General features: G+C 53.0%; 2 protein-coding genes across 2 annotated transcripts; both read left to right on the top strand.

Moving 5' to 3' along the window:
* Positions 1-996: 996 nt before the first annotated feature.
* Bhlha9 (basic helix-loop-helix family member a9) lies at positions 997-1,770 on the top strand. The gene has a single exon (XM_055619465.1). The coding sequence runs from the start codon at positions 997-999 to the stop codon at positions 1,666-1,668; it is 672 nt and encodes a 223-aa protein (XP_055475440.1). The 3' UTR covers positions 1,669-1,770.
* A 4,676-nt stretch (positions 1,771-6,446) lies between these two features.
* Trarg1 (trafficking regulator of GLUT4 (SLC2A4) 1) lies at positions 6,447-21,986 on the top strand. The gene is made up of 3 exons (XM_055619539.1): positions 6,447-6,824; positions 19,978-20,110; positions 21,976-21,986. Exons 1-3 carry the CDS (start codon positions 6,447-6,449, stop codon positions 21,984-21,986), a joined length of 522 nt encoding a protein of 173 aa, XP_055475514.1.
* The last annotated feature ends 1,551 nt before the right edge of the window (positions 21,987-23,537 follow it).

Raw genomic sequence — 23,537 nt, forward strand, 5'->3', positions numbered from 1 at the left:
TTCCTTCCTTCCTTCCTTCCTTCCTTCCTTCCTTCCTTCCTTCCTTCTCCCTGCCCCCTTTCTCTCTCTTTTTTGGTCTTATTTAGAATTCCAGTCCTTGATGATAGCAATAGGGCTTGTCCACTGGATTCATAACCTGACTGTTCCCTGCTGTGGACCAGGGCTGCTCAGAGGCCCTAGACTTCAAGGGTTGCTCCCTGATGAGGACTGCAAGGAAAGCCAGAAATGAACGTCTTCAGCTCTCTTTGCTTCTGACTCAGCTCAGCTCTGCCCGAAGAAGGGGGAGCCGAAAGAAGTAGGGGGAAGGCTGGCCTCAATCCAAACCGCAGCCCGGAATCTAGACCAGCCTCACAGTGGTAGCTGAGGGCCACAGGGCCCTACAGGGCTGCCGCTTCCGATCTGCCCCTGCTTTCCAGACTCTTCTGGGATGATCATGCTTTTCCGTAGTGAGTGGCCACTCAGGTTGCTCCCCGACGGGGCTCAGGTTGTAATATTGGTCAGGATGTCCCCACACTCGCCCAGACATCTCAGCGTCACTCAAGGCTCTTAAAACTCGCTCAGTCCACCATTGCTCTCCTTCTGTAAGCCCGTCTGCTCTCTTGAGCAGAATCAATGCAGCATTCCGTCTTGGGTCAGGAGACAGAAGCAGAACCCAGTCACCCCAGAGGGTCCCCGAAGCACAGCACAGTGTTCTCTGTGACAGCTGGGGCACTGCCCAGGGCGTGGCCAGGCTACCCAGCTGGTCCTGCGTGCAAGCACCTGCAGGCTTCCTTCCTTGCTTCCTTCCTTAGTTCCTCCCTCAGCCCTTACCTGAGGGCAGGTAACAAAGCAGGAGGAGGGAGATGGATGGGCTGGGAGGGTGGAGGGCCACGTGGTGCCATAAAGCTCAGCCAGAGAGGGTCTGTCCAGAGGGTGTCCAGCCAGCAAGAGCCAACAATCAGTGGCCCAGCAGCCTTTTGGACCTGAAGCCGAAGCCGCAGGCCCAGGGCCCAGGCCATGTTCCGAGGCACGCCAGGACTAGGCCTCAGGGGCCTGAAGCGGGGTGAGGATTCCGTGGAGGACGTGGGGCGTTCTTGCCCCGAGGTTGGCAGGGATTTCGGAGCGCTAAGGCGCAGCCTGGACGAGGCAGAGGAGGTGGCCGGCAAGAAGCGCGAGCGGCCGGCGCGGTCCAAGGCGCGGCGCATGGCAGCCAACGTGCGGGAGCGCAAACGCATCGTGGACTACAACGAGGCGTTCAATGCGCTGCGCAGGGCGCTACAGCACGCCCCGGGCGGCAAGAGGCTCTCCAAGATCGCCACGCTGCGCAGGGCCATCCGCCGCATCGCCGCGCTCTCCCTGGCCCTGCGCGCCAGCCCCGCGCCCCGCTGGCCCTGCGGCCACCTGGAGTGCCACGGCCACGCCGCCCGGGGCGCGGAGGCCGGGGACCCGGACCCCAGCGGGCCGCCTGCTGCGGCGCCTGGCCTCGCGCGCAGGGACCTCGCCAGCCCCTCGGCGCCGCGCCGCGCTCCGTGCTCCCCGCTCGCGCCCTCGGGGCGGCCCAGGGTGGTGGCCGAGGTGCCCGGCTTGACCCAAGGCTCCGGGGGAAGCTGGCGCCGATGTCCCGGGGCGCCCCACGTTGGACCCATTCCGTGGCGGTGGGGCTCCGCGCTGGGCTACCAACACTCCTGACCCGGCCCGCGGGATCGGAAGCCTGAGTGACTACAAAGGAGAAGACCGCAAAACCATCCCCAACAGGGCAGAACGGAGTGGCCTGCGACCCGAGTGGCGGGGGACCGCCTTCCCAGCGGGGAGGGCGCCTCTGCTTTCCTGTGCCCGGGAGGCCTCTTCCCTTGCTGCCTTTGGACTGTGGGACTTGCGGGGTCATGTGGGTAGGCAGCTGCTGGGGGCAGAGGGTACACGCTGGGCTGGGGGCAGAGGGTACATGCTGTGGCCCCCGTCCCCTGACTGAGCTGCTGCCGAGCTGAGAGAGGCCCGGAAAACGAGCAAATAAAAAAGAAGAAGCGTCTTTTCTGTCTGCCGCCGGGAAAGGCTGCCTTGGGAGGGTGGGCAGGACCTACAGCCCCCGGGTGGGCACCTGGGCACTGGTTTATCGCCAGACGTTGGGGATGGTCGTGCGTGGTGGGACGGGGCCCGGGAAGGAGGCGTCTAGACGGCACAGAACACTCCTCTGTGCGCCGGAGCCGCTGTGGGAGGAAGCTAGTGGGAGCATCGCGGGCGGAGGGCCTTGCTGCCAGCCAGACGGGCGGGTCTCCCCGCGAGACCGCTGCCTGCAGCGAGCAGCCCAGGCCGCCCGAAGAGTGGCCTGGCCAGCCGCAGGGAGGGTTGCGAGGTCAAGGATCGGGGCCGGGGCCGGTGACAGGCAGCGCTCTCAGCCAATAGTACGCCGGAGCTTCTGGGGCGGGGCAGGGATACAGGATTGATGGAGCGGTCTCAGGCCGAGGCCAAGGTGGGCGCAGGAACACCCGAGCACGTGGAGAACTGCCGGCACGCAGCGGGGCACTGTTTGCTGGGCCGTTGCCACCTCTGAGTGGAGGCTGGACTGATGTCACCGCGCGGACTCGGGGGACCTCCGGGGTTTCTCAGCGCAGTTGAGAAGGGGCCGAAGGCCAGGAGGGAAGCTGTCTGCTTTCTGGGACATCCTGCCCCCAGCCAAGCCTTAGGGCTCCTGCCTGTCACAGCCAAGGCTGTGGAGCGGCCCACGGGAAGGCTTCCCCTCTGGGTCTAGACAGGAGCAAAGCGTGAGGCTTCAGCCCTGGCCCTGAGCGGAGGGGCGCCGGAGAGGGAAGAACGCGGCCCGCCCGGGGCCTGACCTCCCTGCCCGGGGCCTGACCTCCCTGCCGCTTCACCTCGGATGCGGACGCCACGTCAGGGCCGCTAGGGGATGCCCAGCAGTTGCTTGTGAATTGTTACGGTTCAAAACTACAATTTTACGCGTGGGTAGCCCGGACCATGCTTTACCCTTGTTAACTTCGGGGAGTTTTTCTCTGGGAATATAGTAAGTAAGGAGCAAATCCTATTTTTCTCCATTCTAAGAGAGTGAGGTCCTCCTCTCGGCATCGCATTCTTCTCCCGAGGAAAGCGATGGCACCCCCTATGGGAAGAATTAGGATGTGCAGCACAGGACGGAGTGGCTGAGACCTGCCTTCTGGTCCAGCGGAGGAGTGACCTTGAGCAAGTCACCCAACCTCTTTGAGCCTTGGTGTTCTTGTCTGTGAAATGGGCTCCAGTCGGTTGTTACATCTCAAGCTGCTGTGCAGACCAAAGAAGGCACAATTTAAAGCGAACTTGGCAGGGTGTTTAGCGCCTCCGGAAGCACCCACTGGAGGCCACTTATCCCTTCATGAGGTTGTTTTAAGAGACTGTAAGGACCCTGTCTCAAGCAGCACCCCCCCCCCCCAAAAAAAGAGAGGGGAATGGGAGTGGGTAGGGGAAAAAAAAACAGCATGCCTTAGAAGCTGGGGAGAGGCCTTAGTCAGCGAACCCTGGGGGGTCTGAGCCCAGCGCCCATGGACACCAGGTATGCACGGCCCTGTAAGCCCCGCTGGGGAGCAGAAGCAGGAAGATCCAAGCTGTCCAGCCGGTCCAGACAATAAGCAATCTCCAGGTACCTGAACGACACTTGTCTCAAAAAATGAGGTTGAGAGCGATTGAGGAAGACATGATACCAATGTTTAACCTACACACAGGCACGCGCGCGCGCGCGCGCACACACACACACACACACACACACACACGACTGTGCAGGCCGAGTCCAGCCTCTTGTAGAATAAGCAGAATCTTTGAGCCTCCGTGCACAACCTGGGTGGGACCCTATCAGGGATTACTGGCTAGTGAGCTAGCATGCTGTGGCACTGGCCAGGTTGGACTCTTTTGGGAAGCTCAAAATATCTGCTGCTCTGGGCATTCAGCCACTAGGTGGCACTACAGACCCAGTATTCCACACTGGTCCCTGCCTTGGTTCCCCGAACCCAGCCCATCCAGAACCCTCCCTGCTACTGCCTCGACCATTCTGGGAGCATCTTGACTCTCTCTCTCTCTCTCTCTCTCTCTCTCTCTCTCTCTCTCTCTCTCAAAGTAAAAATGGCTCCTTTATGTCTGGTTCCCTCTGCTATTTATTTACTTAAAAATATACACATGTTTTGCCTTTCAGGATGGGGTTTCTCTGTGCAGCCCTGGCTGGCCTCAAATTCACAGAGCTCCACCTCCCTCTGACTCTTTAGATTAAAGGCACACACCACCACACCTGACTCGCTTAAGATATTTTTACCAGCGCGTTTTCATTTTAAGCTGGGTGCCTTCATCCGAGGGACAGCTCCCAGACTGTACCCTGCCGTCTGTGCACCTGGCCGCTGTCAGGAACATGGTTTCCTGGCCTTGGAAGGCCTTTTCTGTTTGAAATGCATTAGCATATTTTCTGGAACTCCCAGGCAGGGCCACCCACCTGGTTCCTCTCCCTAGCCACCCTCCCGGCTCGAGATGGTGAGAGCCACCCTGGGGTCTGCTGTTCACACAACAGTGGTTTTCCCTTCCTGAATAAAGATCCTTTTTTTTTTCTCATGCGTATGCCTGTGGGGTGGGATGGCGTGAGTGTCGAGGGGGTGGCCGTGCGTGCTGGTGTACATTCGTGTCTGTGTACACTTTGAGAAGGCCAGAGACTGACGACCGGTGTCACTCGCCACCTTCTGTGTTCGGGCAGGGTCTCACTGATTCACAAGCTGGGTGTCCACTGTTTCTGCCTCCCGAGGGCTGGGAGAACGGGGTGTGCTGTTCCTGCCCCGCACGCATGTGGGTGCTGTGACTCCGAGCTCCAGGCCTCAGGAGGCTCGGTCGGTACTTCACCCACTAAGCCATCTCCCAGCCCTTGAAAAAAAAAATTATTTATTTACTATAGTTTAATTTATCAAAGGTGAAAAATTTGTCTTCAACCCTCAAACACTTTCTACTCTTACTAGTCCCCAGGGCTGCTCTCAGTCCCCGGCCCTCAGGTAGCTCTGCATGTGACTCCTCAGGACCGGCCTTCCTCCTCCTCTTCCCTTCCCACCCTCCCTTCTTCTCTTCCCTCTGGCCAGCTCTCTGTGAAGTCAAACGCCCCTTCTACCTTTGCTAGGAGAAGTATTTCTGAAATAAACCTGAAACCAACCAAACCCCCCCCCCCCCCCCACACACACACTGCTTGGCTGGTTTTGCTCATCGCCAGCCCTGGGACAACAGCCAGGCATTGCTCTCTGAGAGGACTCTCGGGGCTCCTGTTTCTTTCCAATCCGGGCCTCTGCTTCTTCATTACAAAAGCAACAGATTTCAATTCCATGATCTCCACGATCCTTCCAGCTCTGGTTTCTCCCACATCATACGTGACCCTGGAATTTTAAATGATTTCATAATGTTCCCTATGAACCCTTGATGGCTTTAGATCAGTCTGGTAAAAACAAAGTGAGGAGACAGGTGAAGGAAAGAGAAGATGAAGACAATTGAGGAGGCAGGAACAGAGGAGGAAAGAGAATCAGAGGAAAGACAGGCAGAGCCTCTGGCACTGCAGAGCTGGCATCTGTCAGGGCAATCTCAAGAGGGTCCCTGCCTATGGCTCAGCACCATAAGCCCTGAGAAATGGAGAGGCCCCTTCTTTAGCCCTTGGTGAACTATTTAGAAACACAGGCAGAGGGCTCTCCTGGGTCCTCCAGGGACTACACAGCCCTCATGGGTCTTCCCTCAGATAAGTGTTGAGGGTTAAGATCCAGGTGGGATATGATGGGCTGAGAGTCCAGCATCTGGAGAAGGAAGAACAAACTCACCTATCCGAAGAGGAGCAGAAGGCATTTGCTTTCATGATCACCGTTTTGTTCTCTATCTAAGCCCGTGGCTCAGAGCAGCAGGTCTGGGGCTGCAGAGGAAACCAAGGGCTGGCCCAAGTCCCTGTGGACTCCGCTGGGCTGGGCCAGAGGCAGGATGGCTGCTGGGCTGATTCCCTGTGGAGAAGGGAATTGAAAAAAGAGAGATATCTCCAAGGAGGGTGGAGAGGGAGGCTATGTGCCACACACACACACACACACACACACACACACACACACACACACACACCTTCCCTGTCTCAGCTTCACTCTCATTCACTGGAGAGGAGAGGAAAGCAGCAGTCTTCTCCTCTCTGCTCTCCCCGCCCATCTGTGCAGTCAGCAGCTCCAGGAAAGTTGGCCTCAAAGTTGAACAGAGCTGAAGTCTCCAGCTTCTGGGAGCTGTAGCAGTGGTGGCAGCGACGGCGGCAGGTTCCAGCTGTGGCTAGCCTCGAGACGCTTTTCTGAGTCTTCCAGAGCCCAGCCGGCCCTAGTCTCCTGCAAAATACACCCACCCTCATCCTGAAGGTTTGAAATCTGGGCTGGGAAATGGCGTGCTGAAGACCCTCGGGAGCATTCTGTCCCTTCCTGGACCTGAAGAAACCCAAAGCCCCAGCTAACATGGCCAACCCAGTGCAGCCTCAGTTTCAAGACCCGGGCTCCACCTCACCCCTGGACCTGCCAGAGATGGAGAAGCTTCTCACCAAAGTGGAGAACAAGGATGACAAAGCCCTGAGTCTGTCCAAGTCTCTGTCGGGGACTCTGGACCTGGAGCAGAATGGTCACAGCCTGCCCTTCAAGGTCATCTCTGAGGGCCACCGTCAGCCTTCCCTCCCTGGCTCTCCTTCCCGGGCCAGCTCTCGGCGAGCGTCCTCTGTCATCACCACCTCCTACGCCCAGGACCAAGAAGCCCCCAAAGATTACCTGGTCCTTGCCATTGCCTCTTGCTTCTGCCCTGTCTGGCCCCTCAACCTCATCCCCCTCATCTTTTCCATCATGGTAAGTCCTATGCTTTGTTCAGGGAAAGAATTTGGGCACCTCAGTGTGGCAGGCATTTCCCCGGGAAAGGGACTTAAAGTGCAGGGAAGAGTCGGGTGTCAGAGACTTGGCAGGGAAACCCTTTCTCATCTCCTGACTTCTCTTCTAGAGGGATTTAAAGCTCAGTTCTGTTTGCTCTTTCTTCATCTCTGCCTTCAGGCGTCACTGGTAATGTCTTGTGGCCCTTGCTGGAAGGATTCAGGGGTACGTCTGGAGTGAAATTCTGAAGGAGAGAGTGGCAGACAACTTGGGGGGGTCTTAACTGCTCTGTTTTATTTTTAGAGGTGTAGGGGGTCACTGTATGAGTGGAGTTCTGTGTCAACAGAGAATATGACCCGAAGAGGACCAAAGATTCTGAATGCCCCAAGGAGAGCCAGGCCTCCTGGGCCACCAGGGCGTTCTACCAGCCTCTGTTTCCAAGAACCACGGTGGCCTCCTTGCTGTGCTGCGAGCCCTGGGGCCTGACCTCCCTTGGGACACACGGGGAGGGAGAAGAAGGGAGTTGTCAGGCTGGGGTTAGGGCACAATGGATCTCCTGAATTTGCAGATTTCACTGTGTAGGTTTTGCTAGAGGTCTGGGCACAAGTCAGAGGGCATGGCTAGCCTGGCCAAAGAGGGGCCTGTGTGCTAGCCAGCCTGCACGTCTGCAAGACTCTGAATTGCTTGTCTTAGACTGGCCTCAAGCCAAGCCATTGGGTAGAGCTACTTACAGGATATCTTACAGAGAATGTGTGCTGACAACAGGATAGAAGGGAGAGTGTCAGAATGAGGTTAGGGGCAGGAGGAGAAAACAGGCCAGTTAGAACCAGAGACCTGGGTGGGGTGACACTCTCTGTCTCCTTGGGAGGGACACTGCTGCTGAGTCACTGATCATTAAGCCCCTAGGAGTTGTGGTTGCTCCTACAACCACAATTTCAAACATCTCTTCAAACATCTCTGTAGCCTCCACTAAGTTCCTGTGTGATCCAGAGTCACGTGACAGTCCATTGAGGGCAGGGGCAGCATCTCAAGTGTAAGAGCTTAAGACAGGGGGAGGTGGAGTCACAGGCAGGGCCCGTCTAAACTTCCTGAGCTGCCCCCTGCGTTTGGGGACCACGCCAGGCTTCAGGGTGGAGCTAATGGCTCTGAGCAGGCCAACTTCTTGGTTACAGAGAAAGGTCCTCGGAAGGGGGACAGCAGGGAAATCACATAAAGGCTCAAGAGAAAGCAGATTCTAGAATTCTCTCCCAGGAATTGGGGGCAGGATAAGTTGTCTTTGTCCAAAAAGAAGCTGGGTTGGAGATGGTGAGACCACTGGACCTATCTCTGGTATTTCTTTTTCTTTCTCTTCTTTTCTTTTCTTTTCTTTTCTCTTCTCTTTTTCCTTCCTTCCTTCCTTCCTTCCTTCCTTCCTTCCTTCCTTCTTTCCTTTCTTTCTTTCTTTCTTTCTTTCTTTCTTTCTTTCTTTCTTTCTTTCTTTCTTTCCTTCTTTCTTCTGTACTTGAGTAGGGTCGGACAGGAGAGAATAAGAGAGACAACTCTAAACCTAACAGTAGGACTGAGCCCTGGGGCTGCATTCCAGGCAGAGACGTTTCTAAACAGGTCCTTATGACATACTTAAAGAAGTGCCCAGGCTAGATACAGGCACAAAGGAATTAAGTCATCCTGGGCAAGCCACTCAGCCTCTTGTCAGTTACCCATCAGCAAAGCAGGCAGATGTGTGGTGTGATGCCTGCGTCAGAGAGGCTGAGTCGGGGCCTTCGAAAGTGCTAAAGAACAGAGCCCAGCCCAGCCTGTGTGCTGTGGTCATAGGGACTGTCCTAAGTCCTGCAGGGAGTCTCCCTTCCAGGAAGCCACTGTGGGCTTGCTTTATTTATTTATTTATTTATTTATTTGTTTGTTTGTTTGTTTGTTTGTTTGTTTGTTTTTTGAGGCACAGTCTTGCAATATAGCCCAGGCTGGCCTCAAACTCATGTCAGCTCTCCTACTTTATCTCCCCAAGTGCTGTGATAACAAGAGTGTGCCAATGCCTTTTGCTTTTTAATGGGGTTTTTAATAGCTTTATTAATGTAATTCCTATATCTTGTAACACATCCATTTGAGGTGCATGGCTTGATGGGTGTCCCCCCTGCCTCCTCTGTCTCATATGTGGCCCTGAATAGCCTAGAACTTGCTGTGTAGACCAGATTGGCCATGAACTTAGAGATGCTCTTGCCTCTGCCTCCCAGCTACAAAAGAAAAACTAGCCAGGCAGTGGTGTCACTTGCTTGTAATTCCAGCACTTGAGAGGCAGAGGCAGGTGGATCTCTGTGAGTCTGAGGCTAGCCTGGTCTACAGATTGAGTGAGTTCCTGGAAAACCCAACCCCTACACACTATAGATACAACTTAAGGAATAACACACATCCTGTTTTGAAAAACTAGAAAAGAAAAAAAATTGCTTATATTGATGCAATATGCCATGCATTGTTTCAATATATTATACAGTGTGTAATATGTAAATTAGGTTAGACATAGATACTGACTGGCCATTGATCATTTCCTTATTGTAGAAACTTTCAAATCATTTTCTTCTAGTTTTTTAAAAAAAGTATAATGCACTGGGCTGGGGAGAAAGCTGGAGGCAGAGAATGCTTTCCTTGTGAGATGAGAACCCAAGTTTGAATCTCACAATTCATATGAGAAGCACATTGCACATCTGTGATCTCGAGCTGGGGGAGGGGCACAGGTGGATTCCTGGGCTTGCAGCCGGTCTAGCCTCCTTGGTGAACTCCAAGCCAGGGAGAGACCTTGTCTCAAAAAGCAAGATGGCTGGGGATGTAATTCAGTGGCCAAGCACACACACACACACACACACACACACACACACACACACACACACACGGCAGATGGCACTTAAGGAATACGCACACACCTAACAACAAGTTTTCCCCTAGCTGGGATTATATGCACACACCCTGCCCCTATTTGTCTTGAGAAAAGGTGTGACTTGCCCATCCTTCTGTATCAGCCTCTAGAGTGCTGAAATTATTCAGCAACAGCCACCATACCTAGCCTTAGACTGAGTGTGACCAAGTAGACCTTCTGTGTCTGCCTTGTGGTTCCATGCAAGCTGTTGTAGATGACAGGATTCCATCCTCTGAGGGTGAATCATCATTTGGTGGCTTTTAGTGCTCTCAGTGAGTTCCAGCTTAACCCCAGCGAACTTTGGAAAATTCTCCTTATCTTCAAATAAAACCCTGTGTATTTTAGATGCTCCTTGTGTCCTTAATCCCTTCCAACCCTGGGTGACACCAGTTTCCTCTCTCCACAGAGTTACCTATTCTAGACACTTTAGAAGTGGAATTATATGTAGCCTGGGCAGTGGTGTATGCCTTTAATCCCAGCACTCAGGAGGCAGAGAAAGGCTGATCTCTGAGTTCAAGGCCAGCCTAGTCTATAGAGTGAGTTCCAGAACAGACCGGGCTACACAGAGAAACTGTCTTCAAAGAAAGAAAGAAAGAAGCTAGAGGTTTGAATCCTGGGCCACGCTTACTGGCAAAGGGCAGAGGTGGTTTCTGGGGCCTCCAAAATTTGGCTCCACTGACCTTATACTCATTTGATCCTTCACTGATGTATTCACTTGTCTTGAGTGGCCAGTTGCTTGTTTTGAGGAAACTGAATGGCACATAGAAACCGCCCCCCACCCCCAGCAGTGACTGAGCCTGTCTTAGGAAACAGGCTCAGCAGTAGGCAGAGAAGCAGATGACTAAAGTGCTGTTTGGCATTGCAGAAGGGGATGAGAATGTGCTGGAGGCTGTTGCAAGGCAGGGACTCACTCTTGGAACTTAGGCCTCTGATGAGCCCCTGGGGAGTTTTAAGCTGAGGCGCAATGTGGTCAGCTCATACCGTAAAATGACTCTCAATTGCATTGTGGGAAATGGGCTATAGGAGGGAGATTCCATGTACAGGAAGGGATGGCGATGTCTGACCTCTGAATGGACTGGAAGGAAAGAGCACAAAGAAAGGATTGTGTGTGTGAGTGTGTGTGTGTGTGTGTGTGTGTAGTACATGCTCAGGCTCCAACTCAGGAATACTGGAGCTATTCTCAAAGCTAGCTGTGGGACTGTTCACATTTATACAGTGAAGCTGAGTGTGGCCCGCATGCCTGTCATTGTAGCACATGGGATGCCAAGGCCAGAAGATTGCCATGAGTTCAAGGTCAGTCTTGGCTATACTAACTGGGGCTACAAAACAAAACCCTGTCTCAAAAACCCAAACCAACCAAACAAAGAACAACAAGAAGTGCTTACTGAGAGAAGTGGACAGAAAAGGGTTTTGAAATGGAGATTCCAGAAGGCGGGAGAAAGGCTACAAAGGGGGGGGGGGAGAGAGTGGCTGAGGGCATGGGAGAGCTTAGGCTCCAGGAGGGTGGGCTAGTCTGACAGGTTGGCTCCTCCTTGATTCTGGCTGTCTGGATGGAGAGATGTAGACAAAGGGAGTGTGTGGTCCTGAGGGAGAGCTGCTCAGAGGAGAGGGAGCTCCCAGGGAGTGGGGCTTCCGGGGAGTGGAAGGCAGTGTCTCCATTTGCTGAGAAAAAGGGGCCTCATGGCACAGGGTGCTGGAGGTGACCAGGGACAGAGAGATAATGGCTCTCTGAAGCTAGAGAGTATGGTGGCAAGCTGCCATCAGCTTCTGTGGTAGTGTGGCTTGCCCATCGGTAGCTGTAGGTTTGTAGTCCCTGGGCTCTGAGTGGCCGAGGCGCCATTAGACCAGGCCCAGGTGGCACAGCAGATGTGGGCAAGAGTGACTGAGGGGCTAGATGAGGAGGGAGTGATGGCCTTGGGTGAGAGGCAGAGGCCACAGGTTGGGACTCAGAGAAGGGCAGTTCCCACTAGCATAACGGGCAGAGGGCTCAGATTTCAGAGGAATGATGGCAAGAGTGGAATGAAGTCGTGGAAATGAATGTCCAAGGGAAGCATCAGGTCCAGGGATGAGGAAATTGAAGGATGATGTTACTAAAATTCATGGAAGCTTGCTAAGTGCTAGGCTCCGTTCCAAACCGTTTAGATGTTTTATCTCATTTAGCCCTGACTGTACCCGTGCGAGGTCTGGGTGCTATTATTATTCTCACGGTACAGACAGAAAACAACAAAAACAAAAAACAACCCTTAGGTGCAGATACAAGAAGGTAGTAAGTGGGAAGCGGGGGTCGGAATCCGCCTGGCTGCCTTGAATGAGAGCCCATGTTCCCACCAACCAGGCCTCTTGCCTTCTTTGTTGTGCCTGCAGCTGCTTTGTCCTCAGCATTTCCATGCCCTGGGGATGAAGGGGTGAGTTGTTCATCCAGAGCTTTACACTATGGCCTTCCTGGCAGCAGCAAGGTGACATGTCATAAAAGGGGGTGGTAGTTTTCCTGCTCCGGGACTCCTTGCTAGAAGCCCGCAGGTTAGCAGATGCAGGCCCAAGCTCTCAGCCTCCGCCCTGGCAGCCTCTAAGAGCACGGTGCTGCCCGAAGAAGCACATCCTATGCAGAATGGGCCGTGGCCACACAGCTGGTAGGAGGACCATCGGCTGGATGCTGAATCCATTGCTTTCTCATGGTCCCACCCTGTATCTGGATCTGAGGATGCTTCCTGGAAAGTCAAACCTTCTGCTGTGTGTGCGGGGAAGTGCCACATTCTCTCTCACCCTTCTCCCTCCTCCAGCACACCTGCCCTCCCCATTATGAGGCCCACCAGAGGAAGACAAATAGCCCCTATGTGGCCTGCTGTGGCCAGGAGGGTCAGGGACTTTCTCTGAGGAACACTTGTGACAGATGTCCAGCCCTAGCTCCACTCTGCACCACAGTCTCCATGACAGGGTCAGCAGATCTGACATATAACGTGGGCTGAGAAAAGGCCATGTTCTTGCAGCAACGCCTCCTGTCATCGGAGTAAGACCCCGGGCAATGGGCCTTCCATGAGCAATACTGATAAAAGAAGCCCCTAGCCAGGCATGTGTCACTAGCCAGGCATGGGTTAACTCTAGCTCTCGGGAGGAAGAAACAGTAGGGAGTTAAGATCACCAGTTGCTACATAGCAAGTTCTTGGCTAGTCTGGGCTAGGTGAGACCTTGTCTCAAAGAAATCAGTAAATATTATTTTTAAAGTGGGCACAGTAGAAGCACCCATCTCACAGGGCTGTTGAGGGGATTAATCCAGCTAATGTGCGCTACAGCGCCTGCATAAAACCTTGCACACGGTAGACAGATGGCTGTGCTTTTGCTGACACTAAATGAAACTTTACAAGGCCAGAGGAAAGGGGAGAAAACAAACAAAGTGTGAATGAGCAATTCTGACTTCCACCAGCTTGGAAATAAGATCCCACATCTCATCACCGCCTCTAGTGGGGGCATCCCCAGCTGCAGCTGTGGCGGTGACCACAGGACACACTTCTCTGTGTGTTATTCCTATAACACACGACAGGGCCTCAATCCGGAGTCCCAGCCCCAGCCCGGATCGCATGTACCCCAGCCTGGCTTTGTAAACTCTATGTAACCTGACAGTGACGGATAGCTTTGAGAGTGCTTGTGTCTGTGAGTGTTTTGTCTTGTGATTGTGAGACAGGGGCTCACTATGTAGCCTTGGTTGGCCTGGAACTTGTTACTTGACCAAACTGTCTTTGAACTCACAGATATATGCCTCTCTGACTCCCAAGTGCTCAGATTTAAAGGCATACACCAACATGCCCAGCTAGCCCTTGAACTCTTGATCCTCCTGCCTCCCCCTCACAAGTGCTGGGATTGAGGCATGTGTCACCATGCCTGGTTTATGCGGTGCTGGGGGTAGAGCCTGGAGCTCCGAACACGCTGTAAAGCACCCTACCAACAGAAGTGCATCTCTCGCCCTCCCTAGGCTTCATAGCCAACAGAGTACAGTGTTGTAGGGGCAGCACATTTGTTTATGCTTAGATTTGCTCATTTGTGCATTCATTTGCTTAGAGGGCAAATGTGCTGAGTCCAGCCAGGGGCGTGTGCTGGCCTCTCAGGCCCGAAGGCACACATGTAGCTGAGCTTTGGGGACTGACTCTCCTCAGAAGGGAGAGACAGGGAGGGAACCTGGTATTTTTCCTCTTCTTCACCTCTCCGTTTGGGCAGCCACACTAGCTCTCTCCATGGTCCTGAATCACTAAAGCACACTCAACTGTTTCTCTGTGAAGATGGGGTCGCACTCTGCAAACCTGGTTCCTGTATTTGAGGCTTACAGTTTAGAGTCCTTCAGAAATTACCCAGGGCGACTTCAGAGTTTCTCCCTCCATTTTTAAAACAAATTTGTTTTGTTTTGTTTGTTTTTCAAGACAGAGTTTCTCTGTGTAACAGAGCTCTAACTGTCCTGCACTGTCTTAGTAGACCAGGCTGATCTCGAACTCACAGAGATCCGCCTGCCTCTGCCTCGTGAGCACCAGGATTAAAGGTGTGCTCCATCACACCTGCCTCCACCCACCATCTTTTCTCTTGCAGTGTTGGGGACAGAACCTACTGTCCCGCACATGCTAGGCTGGTGATCTACCACTGAACATCTTTTCTCAGAGCTTTCTAAACTTTATTTTGAAACAGGGCCAGTCTCTCTAAGTTGTCCGGGCTGGCCTTGAATGTTTCATCCTCCTTTCTTGCCTATGGAGTAGCTGGGATTACAGGTGTGTGCCACCATGCTGGATAACCATAAACCTGCTAATTTTGAACTTTTTGGAAATCCCCAAAACCTTTCTATGTGTCAGCTCCTCTTTCTTCTAAAGCTGCCTGATCATTAATGTCACAGATTTAGTGATATGGACTAGCCATCCAGGTGGCTGAAGGTGACATGGATTTATTAGTGGGTCCCAAACCTAGACAAATTCATGGCGCCCAGGAAGCTCAACTCCACGTCTCCATCAATCAAGCCAGAGACCTCCACATCATCTCAGACGGTCTCTTTCCCACTCTCCATCTGATCTCCAGCGTCATCACTTCTCTGGGCTGGGCTCTTTCCAGATTATTCCTCATTTCAGGTCTTCGAGTCTGCTCCCACCTCTCTAGCCTCCATGCTAGACAAACTTGCAAATCTGGTTTTGTCCTCATGTAAACAAAATCCTTCATTAGGACAAGGCTGGGCATGGTGGTTCACACCTTTAATCCCAGCACTTAGGAGGCAGAGGCAGGTGGATCTCTTAGTTCAAGGACAGTCTGGTCTACAAATCGAGTTCCAGGACAGCCAGGGCTACACAGAGAAACTTTGTCTCAAAAAATTTAAACCTCCAGGACCAAATCTAATCCCTGTTCTTCAGCAGTCAAGATGCTTCCCTCTTTTCTGCTCTCTCCTCTACTTTTCCCTTCTATATCATGGGATCTCTCTACTATTTAGGCCAGGATGCCCTCAAATTGGTTAGGTAGCTCAAGCTAGCCTTGAGTTCACGGTCTTCCTGACACCCTCCCAGAGTGCTGGGATCACAGGCAGGTGTCACCATACTGTATTCCTGATGTGGCCTTCCTCACCACACACACACAGTGCTCCACATGCCAGTGCCAGCCCCACCTCATCAGTGTGTGCAGGGAATAAAATACCCTGATGAGGTGCACACTCAGTGTAGATCTTAAGACAGGGCGAACACCCAAATAGTAGGAGGGTTTACCTATACTCTACAGAGGTGAAGGAATCTTGGCATGCTTCATGGAAGAGGTGTTACTGGGGTAAGCCCTTGAATGGTGGAGGATTTGACTACTTGGGATTGGGGGAAGCAGAAGACTAGAGGGACTAGAGGCACTGGGGTCAGGACTTGTCATGCAGCACAGCGTGCCTGCCCAGAGCTTGTGGGAGAGAATGCTGAGGGCTTAACAGGAAATGCAAAGCTGACCTGAACTGAGGCTTTTTCCACGGACAGTGTGAAGCCTACGAGATGGGACCATCTCAGCCTCAGTTTCTCACTTACCTTGTGTGTGTGGAGCATGTGCATGCACATTAGTCCGCAGGTATGTGTACACGTGGCAGCCAGAGAAGGACTTGTGGTGTCAAGTTCAATGGTTCTCCTGTTTGTTTTTGTTTGTTTCAAGACAGTATTTATCTGTATAATAGTCCCAGAAGTCCTGTAACTTGTTCTGTAGACCATGCTGGCCTCGAACTCACAGAGATCCAACTGCCTCTGCCTCCCGAGTGCTGGGATTAAAGTCTCTCAAGGACCAGAGCTTACTGTTCTGTCTACACTGGCTGGTATGTGGGCTTAGGATCTGCTTCTTCACCTCCTCTCCCAGTGCCGGGCATACTCAGCCAAGTCCAGCTTTTCGCTTTTGTTTTATTTTTTGAGACAGGGTTTCCCTGTCCCCGACTCACTTTGTAGACCAGGCTGGCCTCAAACTCACAGAGATCCCCCTGCCTCTGCTTCCTGAGTGCTGGGATTAAAGGCATGCACCACTATGCCTGACCAGTATTTTAATTTAAAAAAAAATATTATTTTGTTTGTGTATCTGTGCAGGACATGCATGCATCACCCTCAGGGCCAGAAGAGGGCATCAGATCCCCTGAAACTGTTACAGAAGGTTGTGGGCCACCATGTGGGTGCAAGGAATCAAGCCTGGGTCCTCAGGGGGAGCAGTCAGTGCTCTTCTCCACAGAGCCATCTTCCCAGTCTCAGAAGTCAAGAACTCTTGCTGCTCTCCCAGGGGACCTGAGTTCAGTTCCCAGCACCCACCCTGTGGAGCTCACAGCCACCTCTAACTCCAGCTGCACATGGTGCCCTCTTCCGGTCTCCCCAGGAACTCACACATATGTGCATGCTTTCACACAGATACAGACTTAAAAACGAACCTTGTACTCAGGCATTCCAACATGAATGACTGCTGTGGACCAGGCAAAGTTATGGACTGAGCTATCTCTTTAGCCTTTTTTTTTTTTTTCCCAAGACAGGGTTTCTCTGTGTAGCCTTGGCTTTCCTGGACTCACTCTATAGACCAGGCTGGCCTCAAACTCACAGAGTTCTGCCTGCCTCTGCCTCCTGAGTTCTGGGATTGCAGGCGTGTGTCACAGCGCCTGGCTTCTCCAGCTTTTTAGAAGTTATTGTTACCATTCTTGAAACAGGGCCTCACTACAGAGCTCAGGCTAGATAGACTTTAATCTTCCTGTCTCCGTCTCCTGAGTGCTGGGATGATGGCCCACACTGCCACACCATGCTCTCCTCACCTCCATTCTGACCTCACTAACAGCCAGAGGGGCTTTCAGAAGCGGTTTCCAGTCATTCCATGCCCTGCCCTTCTTCTCCAGCTCCAGCTGCTTCTTCAACTTTTTTTTTTTTTTCCCTTGTGGGAGTTACTGGAAGACAGCAGTGACTAAGACAAGACACCCTTCCCTTCCTGTAGCCTCTTACCCCAGCCTGCCTTCTCTCGTCACACTGGCCTTCATCTTGTACCTTCTGCTCTCCTCGTGCTATGTAGCGTGTGTACATCTGCCGTAAGGGCCGTTTGCACACGGCACTCTTCTTCAGAGAAGGAATCTATGCAGTTCCTACCCATCTTTACCACGGCAGCCCTTCCTCCGAGAAGTCTTGCTTCTCCTCCTTTATAAGCTCTGGTATGTCTGTGTATCTCCTCTTGAACACTCTTTGTGCTTGCAAGTTCACTTCTATGTGTGCGTGATGGAATCGACGGCCCTCGGGTTGTAAGACCACAAGCACACACACTGAGACTCTTTTCCGCCGCTGGGGCCCTGGCATGGTGCCTGGTGTCAGTATCAGTAGAGTGGAATGGCAGTGTTAGGAACGAAATGGAAGAGAATCATATCAAGAGGGTCTTTAGGAGGCTATTGCCACAGCTCAGGTTAAAAGGGGGGGACTAGGGCAGGTACAAGGATGTTAGAGAGCAGAGCAGCAATGGGGTTGACTAGGACAGGAATCACACAAGCACAGTGGCTCTGAGGATGTGGCTCAGTGGTAGGGCACTTGCTTAGAGTGCACAAGGCCCTGGGTTCAATCCCCAGCTTTTAAAATGGTGGACTGCAGCTTTTGTCAGTCAGTGGGTGTGGGCGAGTGAGAGGCACTGAAGAAAGTAAGGGGCAGGTGGACCCCACCCTGTCCTGGCATTTGCTAGGATGGAATGCCGTTAGGGGATGACAGGGCACCAGTGCAGGGTGAGGCACCTGCGTCAGGAGCAGGAAGAAGAAGGGGCGTCGGATCTCTGACTCTTAGCTCTTTTGTTAAGTCAGGGAAGTGGGGCAGCAGCTGCCACCCTGCTAGGATGACTCAGGCCGGGTGAGATCTCCAGGCCCCATCCTGAGCAAGCTGCCTGGTAAAAGTAAGAGCTCAGTTAGCTGCTGTCATTGTCACCACCACCATCATCATCACCCATCACCACCACCGCCTCCACCACCACCACCATCATCATCACCACCACCCACCACCCACCACCACCCACCACCGCCTCCACCACCACCATCGTCACCCATCACCACCACCACCATCGTCACCCATCACCACCACCGCCTCCACCACGACCATCGTCCTCACTCCACCCTCAGGTACTTGACCACATGCCCCTGCAGCACATGCCCCAAGCCTCTGTGAGTCAGAAGATAGGACACCTGGCTAGGCCTGGCAGGCTGAGGCAGGAGGATTGAGAGTTCAACAACTGAACAACTGTGCCTGCGTAGCAGAATGAATTTAAGATCAGAGCAGGTAATTTATAAAGACCCTGTAGGAAGGCGTATGTGCACACACACCACATTTTTAAGGGCTGAAGATATTGCTCAGTAGTGAAGTGTTTGCTGAGCGTAGTCAAAGCCCTGGGTTTTATCCTTAGCACTACAAAACTAAGAAACAAATTCATCTTGTGCCCCAACTTGCTGGATCAATAGAAGGAAAAGTACAAAGGGGCTAGAAGTCAGAGGCCATGAGTCTGGTCTCAGCTCCGATGGCCTGGGACTTGGGCCAGCGTCCTGTTTGCCTGAATCTTGTGTTTTCAAGTATAAAGTACTGAGAAGAGGCCTTAGATTGTCTGTGGCCCTGAAAGCAGTCACACCCTGGTCAGCCCTTTGTGCCTGGGTGGCAAGTGCGTGAAGCCCAGGAGAAGCACGGATTCTGCAGACAAGGAGCCAGCCCTGGGGGGCACACAGTCTTGCACCATACTAGGAGAGTCCCAGGGTCACCCTTGCGAATGTTCAGCTGTATCTCCTACCAAGGCTGCCAGGATTTACCCAGGGGCCTCTGTGTCCTTACAGTCTCCATTGTCCTGCACTCCACCCACATCCACCTGATTTCGCCAGATTCCCTGGGTCCCAGAAGTGAGCCACAGCTTGGAGCTGTTCCACCCCAGCCTGGCTGTCTTGGTGGGATCACAAAGGTGGGCTGTGTTGAACAAGGTCATGGTCATGGAAGAATCTAGAAGGACGCCAGTGCCTTTGTTTGGTTATGTGGCAAGAAGGAGGTCACAGAAGATGGGTATCAGGCATGTTATGAGCAGAGAAAACCAGAGGACAGCCTCCAGTTCCTGTGTGCCTGTGGGGTTAGGCTTGGGAGGGTCTGCAGGGTCTCTGGCCTGTGTGGACCTGACAACCCTCTCAGGTCCTGGATCTTCACTCTATCACCTGCCCTATAGTAGGATGCCATTACGTTGTGGGTAGTTCTCCCCTCCCCCATCTTTTAGCTCCTGGAATAAAGACCCATGAGACTCATTAAATATACAAATACCTAGGCCATATAGCAAGGCTTTTCTCAGACTAGCTCATCACTTAAAAGAACCCATTATTCTAATTTACATTTTGCCATGTGGCTGGTTACCTGAGCTCAGGCACCATGGATCCATCTTTCTCACATCTTGCAGACTGAATCTTGTGCTTCTGGCTCTATCCCAGAATCCCACCTATTTCTTGCCTCAGCGATAGACCGTAGGTTTTTTAATTGACAAGTGTTGCACCCATACAATACTCAAGAGATCAAGGGAGTCCTTACACACTGCCCTATCACTACCCAGAGAGGAAGCACCTGATATGGTTTGGTCCGTTTGGAGAAGGGTCTGTAGGAAGCCCAGGTCATGTGTCCTGGAGAAGCCTGCTGGACTGTGGATGGCAGGGAGGATGGAGAATATGTGGGAGTTCACGGCTTCCATGCCCACATGACTGACAGACAAGCTTCCTGAGGTTTCTCTGTCCTCTCTCTGCAGTCTCGAAGTAGTGTGCAGCAGGGGGACCTGGATGGGGCAAGGAGGCTGGGCCGCCTGGCACGGCTGCTCAGCATCACCTTCATCATCTTGGGCATCGTTATCATCATTGTGGCTGTCACTGTCAACTTCACAGGTGAGCATAGGGGCATGGGGCACCGGGAGGGGGCCCTGTGGGCAAGGGCAGAGGTGAGGGTGTGGCCATGTCCTTTCACTTCAGTCAGCACCATTTAGGTATGTTTTTTTGTTTTGTTTTGTTTTGCTTTGCTTTGTTTTTAATCTTCTTATGTCTGGACTTATGGATCAATAGAAAAGAGTGTAGAATGGGCACTGGCCTAGGACTCAGAGGCCACAAATTCCAGCCTCAGCTCTGATGGCCTGGGACCTGGGCCAGTGTCCCATTTGGCTGAACCTTGTGTTTTCAAGTATAAAGTACAGAGAAGAAGCCTCCATCAGGGAGGGCTTTTGCGAGCATAATCAGGGTAGGAAGACCAGAAGAAAGCCGCATGTTTGGAGGAAGGAAGCAGCGCTCTGAGAGTACCTGAGGTGGCCCCGGGAACTTGTCGCAGGTGGAGATCCTTCTCAGAGGACCCTGTCAGCCATAGCTTTGAGGGTTCATCTCAGAGCTGCCCCAAGCATGGGTTACTCGGGGTCATTTCTGTTTATTTCAGAGATCAGTGTAGGCCTCTCCCCTAAAGATCATGCTGTTCAAAATGTGCTTTGTGGTTCCTCGGCAGGGGCACAACCTAGGGCTGCTTTACACTCTCAGACCTCACTGCACACACCAGATGGAACTCTCTGTTTTAGACTCTTTCTTCCTTTCTTTGGTGGTGCTGAGGATGGGGTTTGGGACCTTACTGATGCTAGGGAAGCAACCTCCCATAGTGCTAACCACCAGCCCAGAATCTGCATTCTAAGATTTCCAGTTCAAGTACCATTGTGAGAGGTGCTGGCCTAGAGCAGGAAATGCTCAGAGCCTGGGGTCCTGGACAGTCTTGTCTACTCAGAAGAAGCAAGTGTTGCTAGGTTTCAGTCAGCTTGCTGGGCTCAGAGTACAGTCCTCCGCTCACTTCCTGTGGAAATGAGTTTTCTTAAGCTCCAAGCCTTGGCTTACTCCATTAGCGTGGAGTCTGATGGGTGCTCAGGCCTGCGAGTGGCAGGAGCCAGTAGCCTGAGGCATTGGGTTTCACATGACTTGGGGTGTCCCAGGCTGCTTATTCTGCTGCTTGTCATTGTCACCGGGACAACTTCTGAATTCAGTTTGGCAAAGGGAAGGTCAGAATGGAATGCTCCGGTTTAGTGCAAAGCTGATTCTAACTACTTGAAAGGAAGTGGCAGGACTCTGTCTCGTGCTCCTGTCCTGCTTTCAGTGTGTTGGCGGCATTTCTAGGTAGGATCTCTCCTTGGGATGGCAGGGCGATAGCCACCAGGGGTGACTGTCCTGGGAGAGGCAAATCAGCCTGGTAATTAAGCTGTGATTTTAAAAAGTGCTGGGCGAGTCTTTGTGATGTGTGATGGCAATCCCAGCACTAGGCAGGTGGAAGCTGGAGGAAGGGGCGGGGGTTTAAGGCAGAGGGTTCAGGGACAGGCCTAGGCCACGTGAAACTCTGCCTTAAAGAAAATCAGTAACTTCTCAGCCGGCTGGGGCAGCTCATGCTTTTAATTTCAGCACTTGGGAGGCAGAGGCTGTGACCTAATCTACATTGGCAAACTCCAAGCTAACCAGGGCTATTCGGTGAGACACTGTCTTAAAAAAAAAATTTTTTTTAAAGCCCTCTAACAAAGACTACAAGTCCCAGAATTGATTTTAATTGGTCCTAGTGACCATCCTCTAACCAATCAAGGCCACGGTCTTCTCACTGGCGGCAGTTCCTGCATTAAGAGTCCCAAACAAAGGATGCCCCTGACAATTCAGCACGGGTTCATGACTCTTTAAATCAGGGACGTGGCGTCTCCCGTGTTCCCAGCGTGGTTTCACTATGACCCTTCTTTTCTTTGCAGTTCAGAAGTAACCTCGGAGCTGTTTCTAGCGGAGGCAGATGCCAGCCAGCTGGAGAGCTCCGAACCCACACATCCCCACACATTACTGAAGATAGGATGGTGGCTGCTAAGCACCCACCTGTTCCCAAGCTCCAAAAGCACAACCTTGGGGGGAGACCTCCACATCACTCCACTGTCAGCCCGAGGCAGGAGGGAAGGAGAATCTGGAATGAAGTTGGCTGTGAACTCAACCTCACAATCACATCACCTCAGTTCTTGGGCTTGTTTCTCATCCCACAGTTCCTGGACTTCCACGTAGCTTAAACTGCCAGAGTGGGAAGAAAACCGGCCCCACAGCCAAGAAAGAGGCACCGCGCCTCTGGGTGTCTGTGGACATGAGCGCATCCGGGCCGCTGTCTTTTTTATTTTTCTTGAGGGGGACCAAACAGACAGCTTGCATGCTTTGTGTCGAGCATGCGCTGTGATCCCAGCCAGAGCCCATGGTGAGACTGTCACTCAGCATGGGCCCTGAATACCCACCCACCGGCAGAGGCAAGACCCATACGGAAGTTCCCCACCGGATAGGGACAGCACAACACAGCTGATGCTCTTACTGAACCGCCGCCTAGAGGCTTCTCTACCAGGGGCTCTGTTTCCGGAGTGCCTTGCAGAACCATGGAGTCTGCCTCTTGCTTCCCTCCTGGGCTGTACCCTTGGGGCATCAACCTGGAAGTCCTAGAACTTGATTTGGCCCAGGTCAGCCATTGAGGAGGGACAGAGCCTCGCTCTCTCCTGCCTCTGACTCTTTGGAGGTCTGAGATCCCACCTTGGTAACCCAAGCAAGTGGCTCAGGGACTATACGGGGCATTCAGGGCATCCTGCCCAGAAAAGCTGAGGTGGACCCTGCCTTCAGGCTGTTAGCCCAGCTCTAACAGATGCTCTGTGCCTGGTCCTGTGTCCCTGGCCGTCCTCAGCAACAAAGACTTTCCCTAGAGGTAACTTTGAGGCTTCTGCTGGACTATTCTGTTCACAGGCTCTGGGGAGTCTTTGCTGTGATTGGCAAGGGAGTGGGCTATATATAGCATTCTTAGGAAGGCTTGTTATTTCTTGATCTGGAGTCCCAGGAGTCTAGAAGGAAAGCCACAGCTGGAGGGTCAGTCAGGAGAGTGGGGGCTGGGGCAGGAAGCAGAGGCCACAGCCGCTTGTCTTAGGACCTAGCAGAGCATGGGAAAGGAGCCGAACAGAGCCCTCTGCCAACCAGCCTCGTGCTTTTTGCTTCTGTGCTTCCCCAGTTTTCTGCCCAGCACAGGCTGTGCCCCCAGGGGCTTCACCTTCTGGCTTTGCCTGCTCTGAGCGCCCCTTCCCAATTCACCACATTCAGCTCAGACCTGGGAGAGAGGAATGGTCCAGGCAGGGTCACTGGCTTCAACGGCCGGGGGGGGGGGGGGGGCGGCAGGTCCAAAGCCACAGCCACACTGGCTGGGGACTGGAAGTTCATTCCCTGGGCCCTGATATCTCCTCCCCTCCTCCCAAGGGCCCCTGGCCTACAGTCTCAGAGACCCCAGGAGGGCAGGTTAGCACAG

This window comes from Psammomys obesus, unplaced genomic scaffold (genome assembly GCF_907164565.1).
Source record: "Psammomys obesus unplaced genomic scaffold, mPsaObe1.curated_primary_1811, whole genome shotgun sequence".
NCBI classification, from domain to species: Eukaryota; Metazoa; Chordata; class Mammalia; order Rodentia; family Muridae; genus Psammomys; species Psammomys obesus.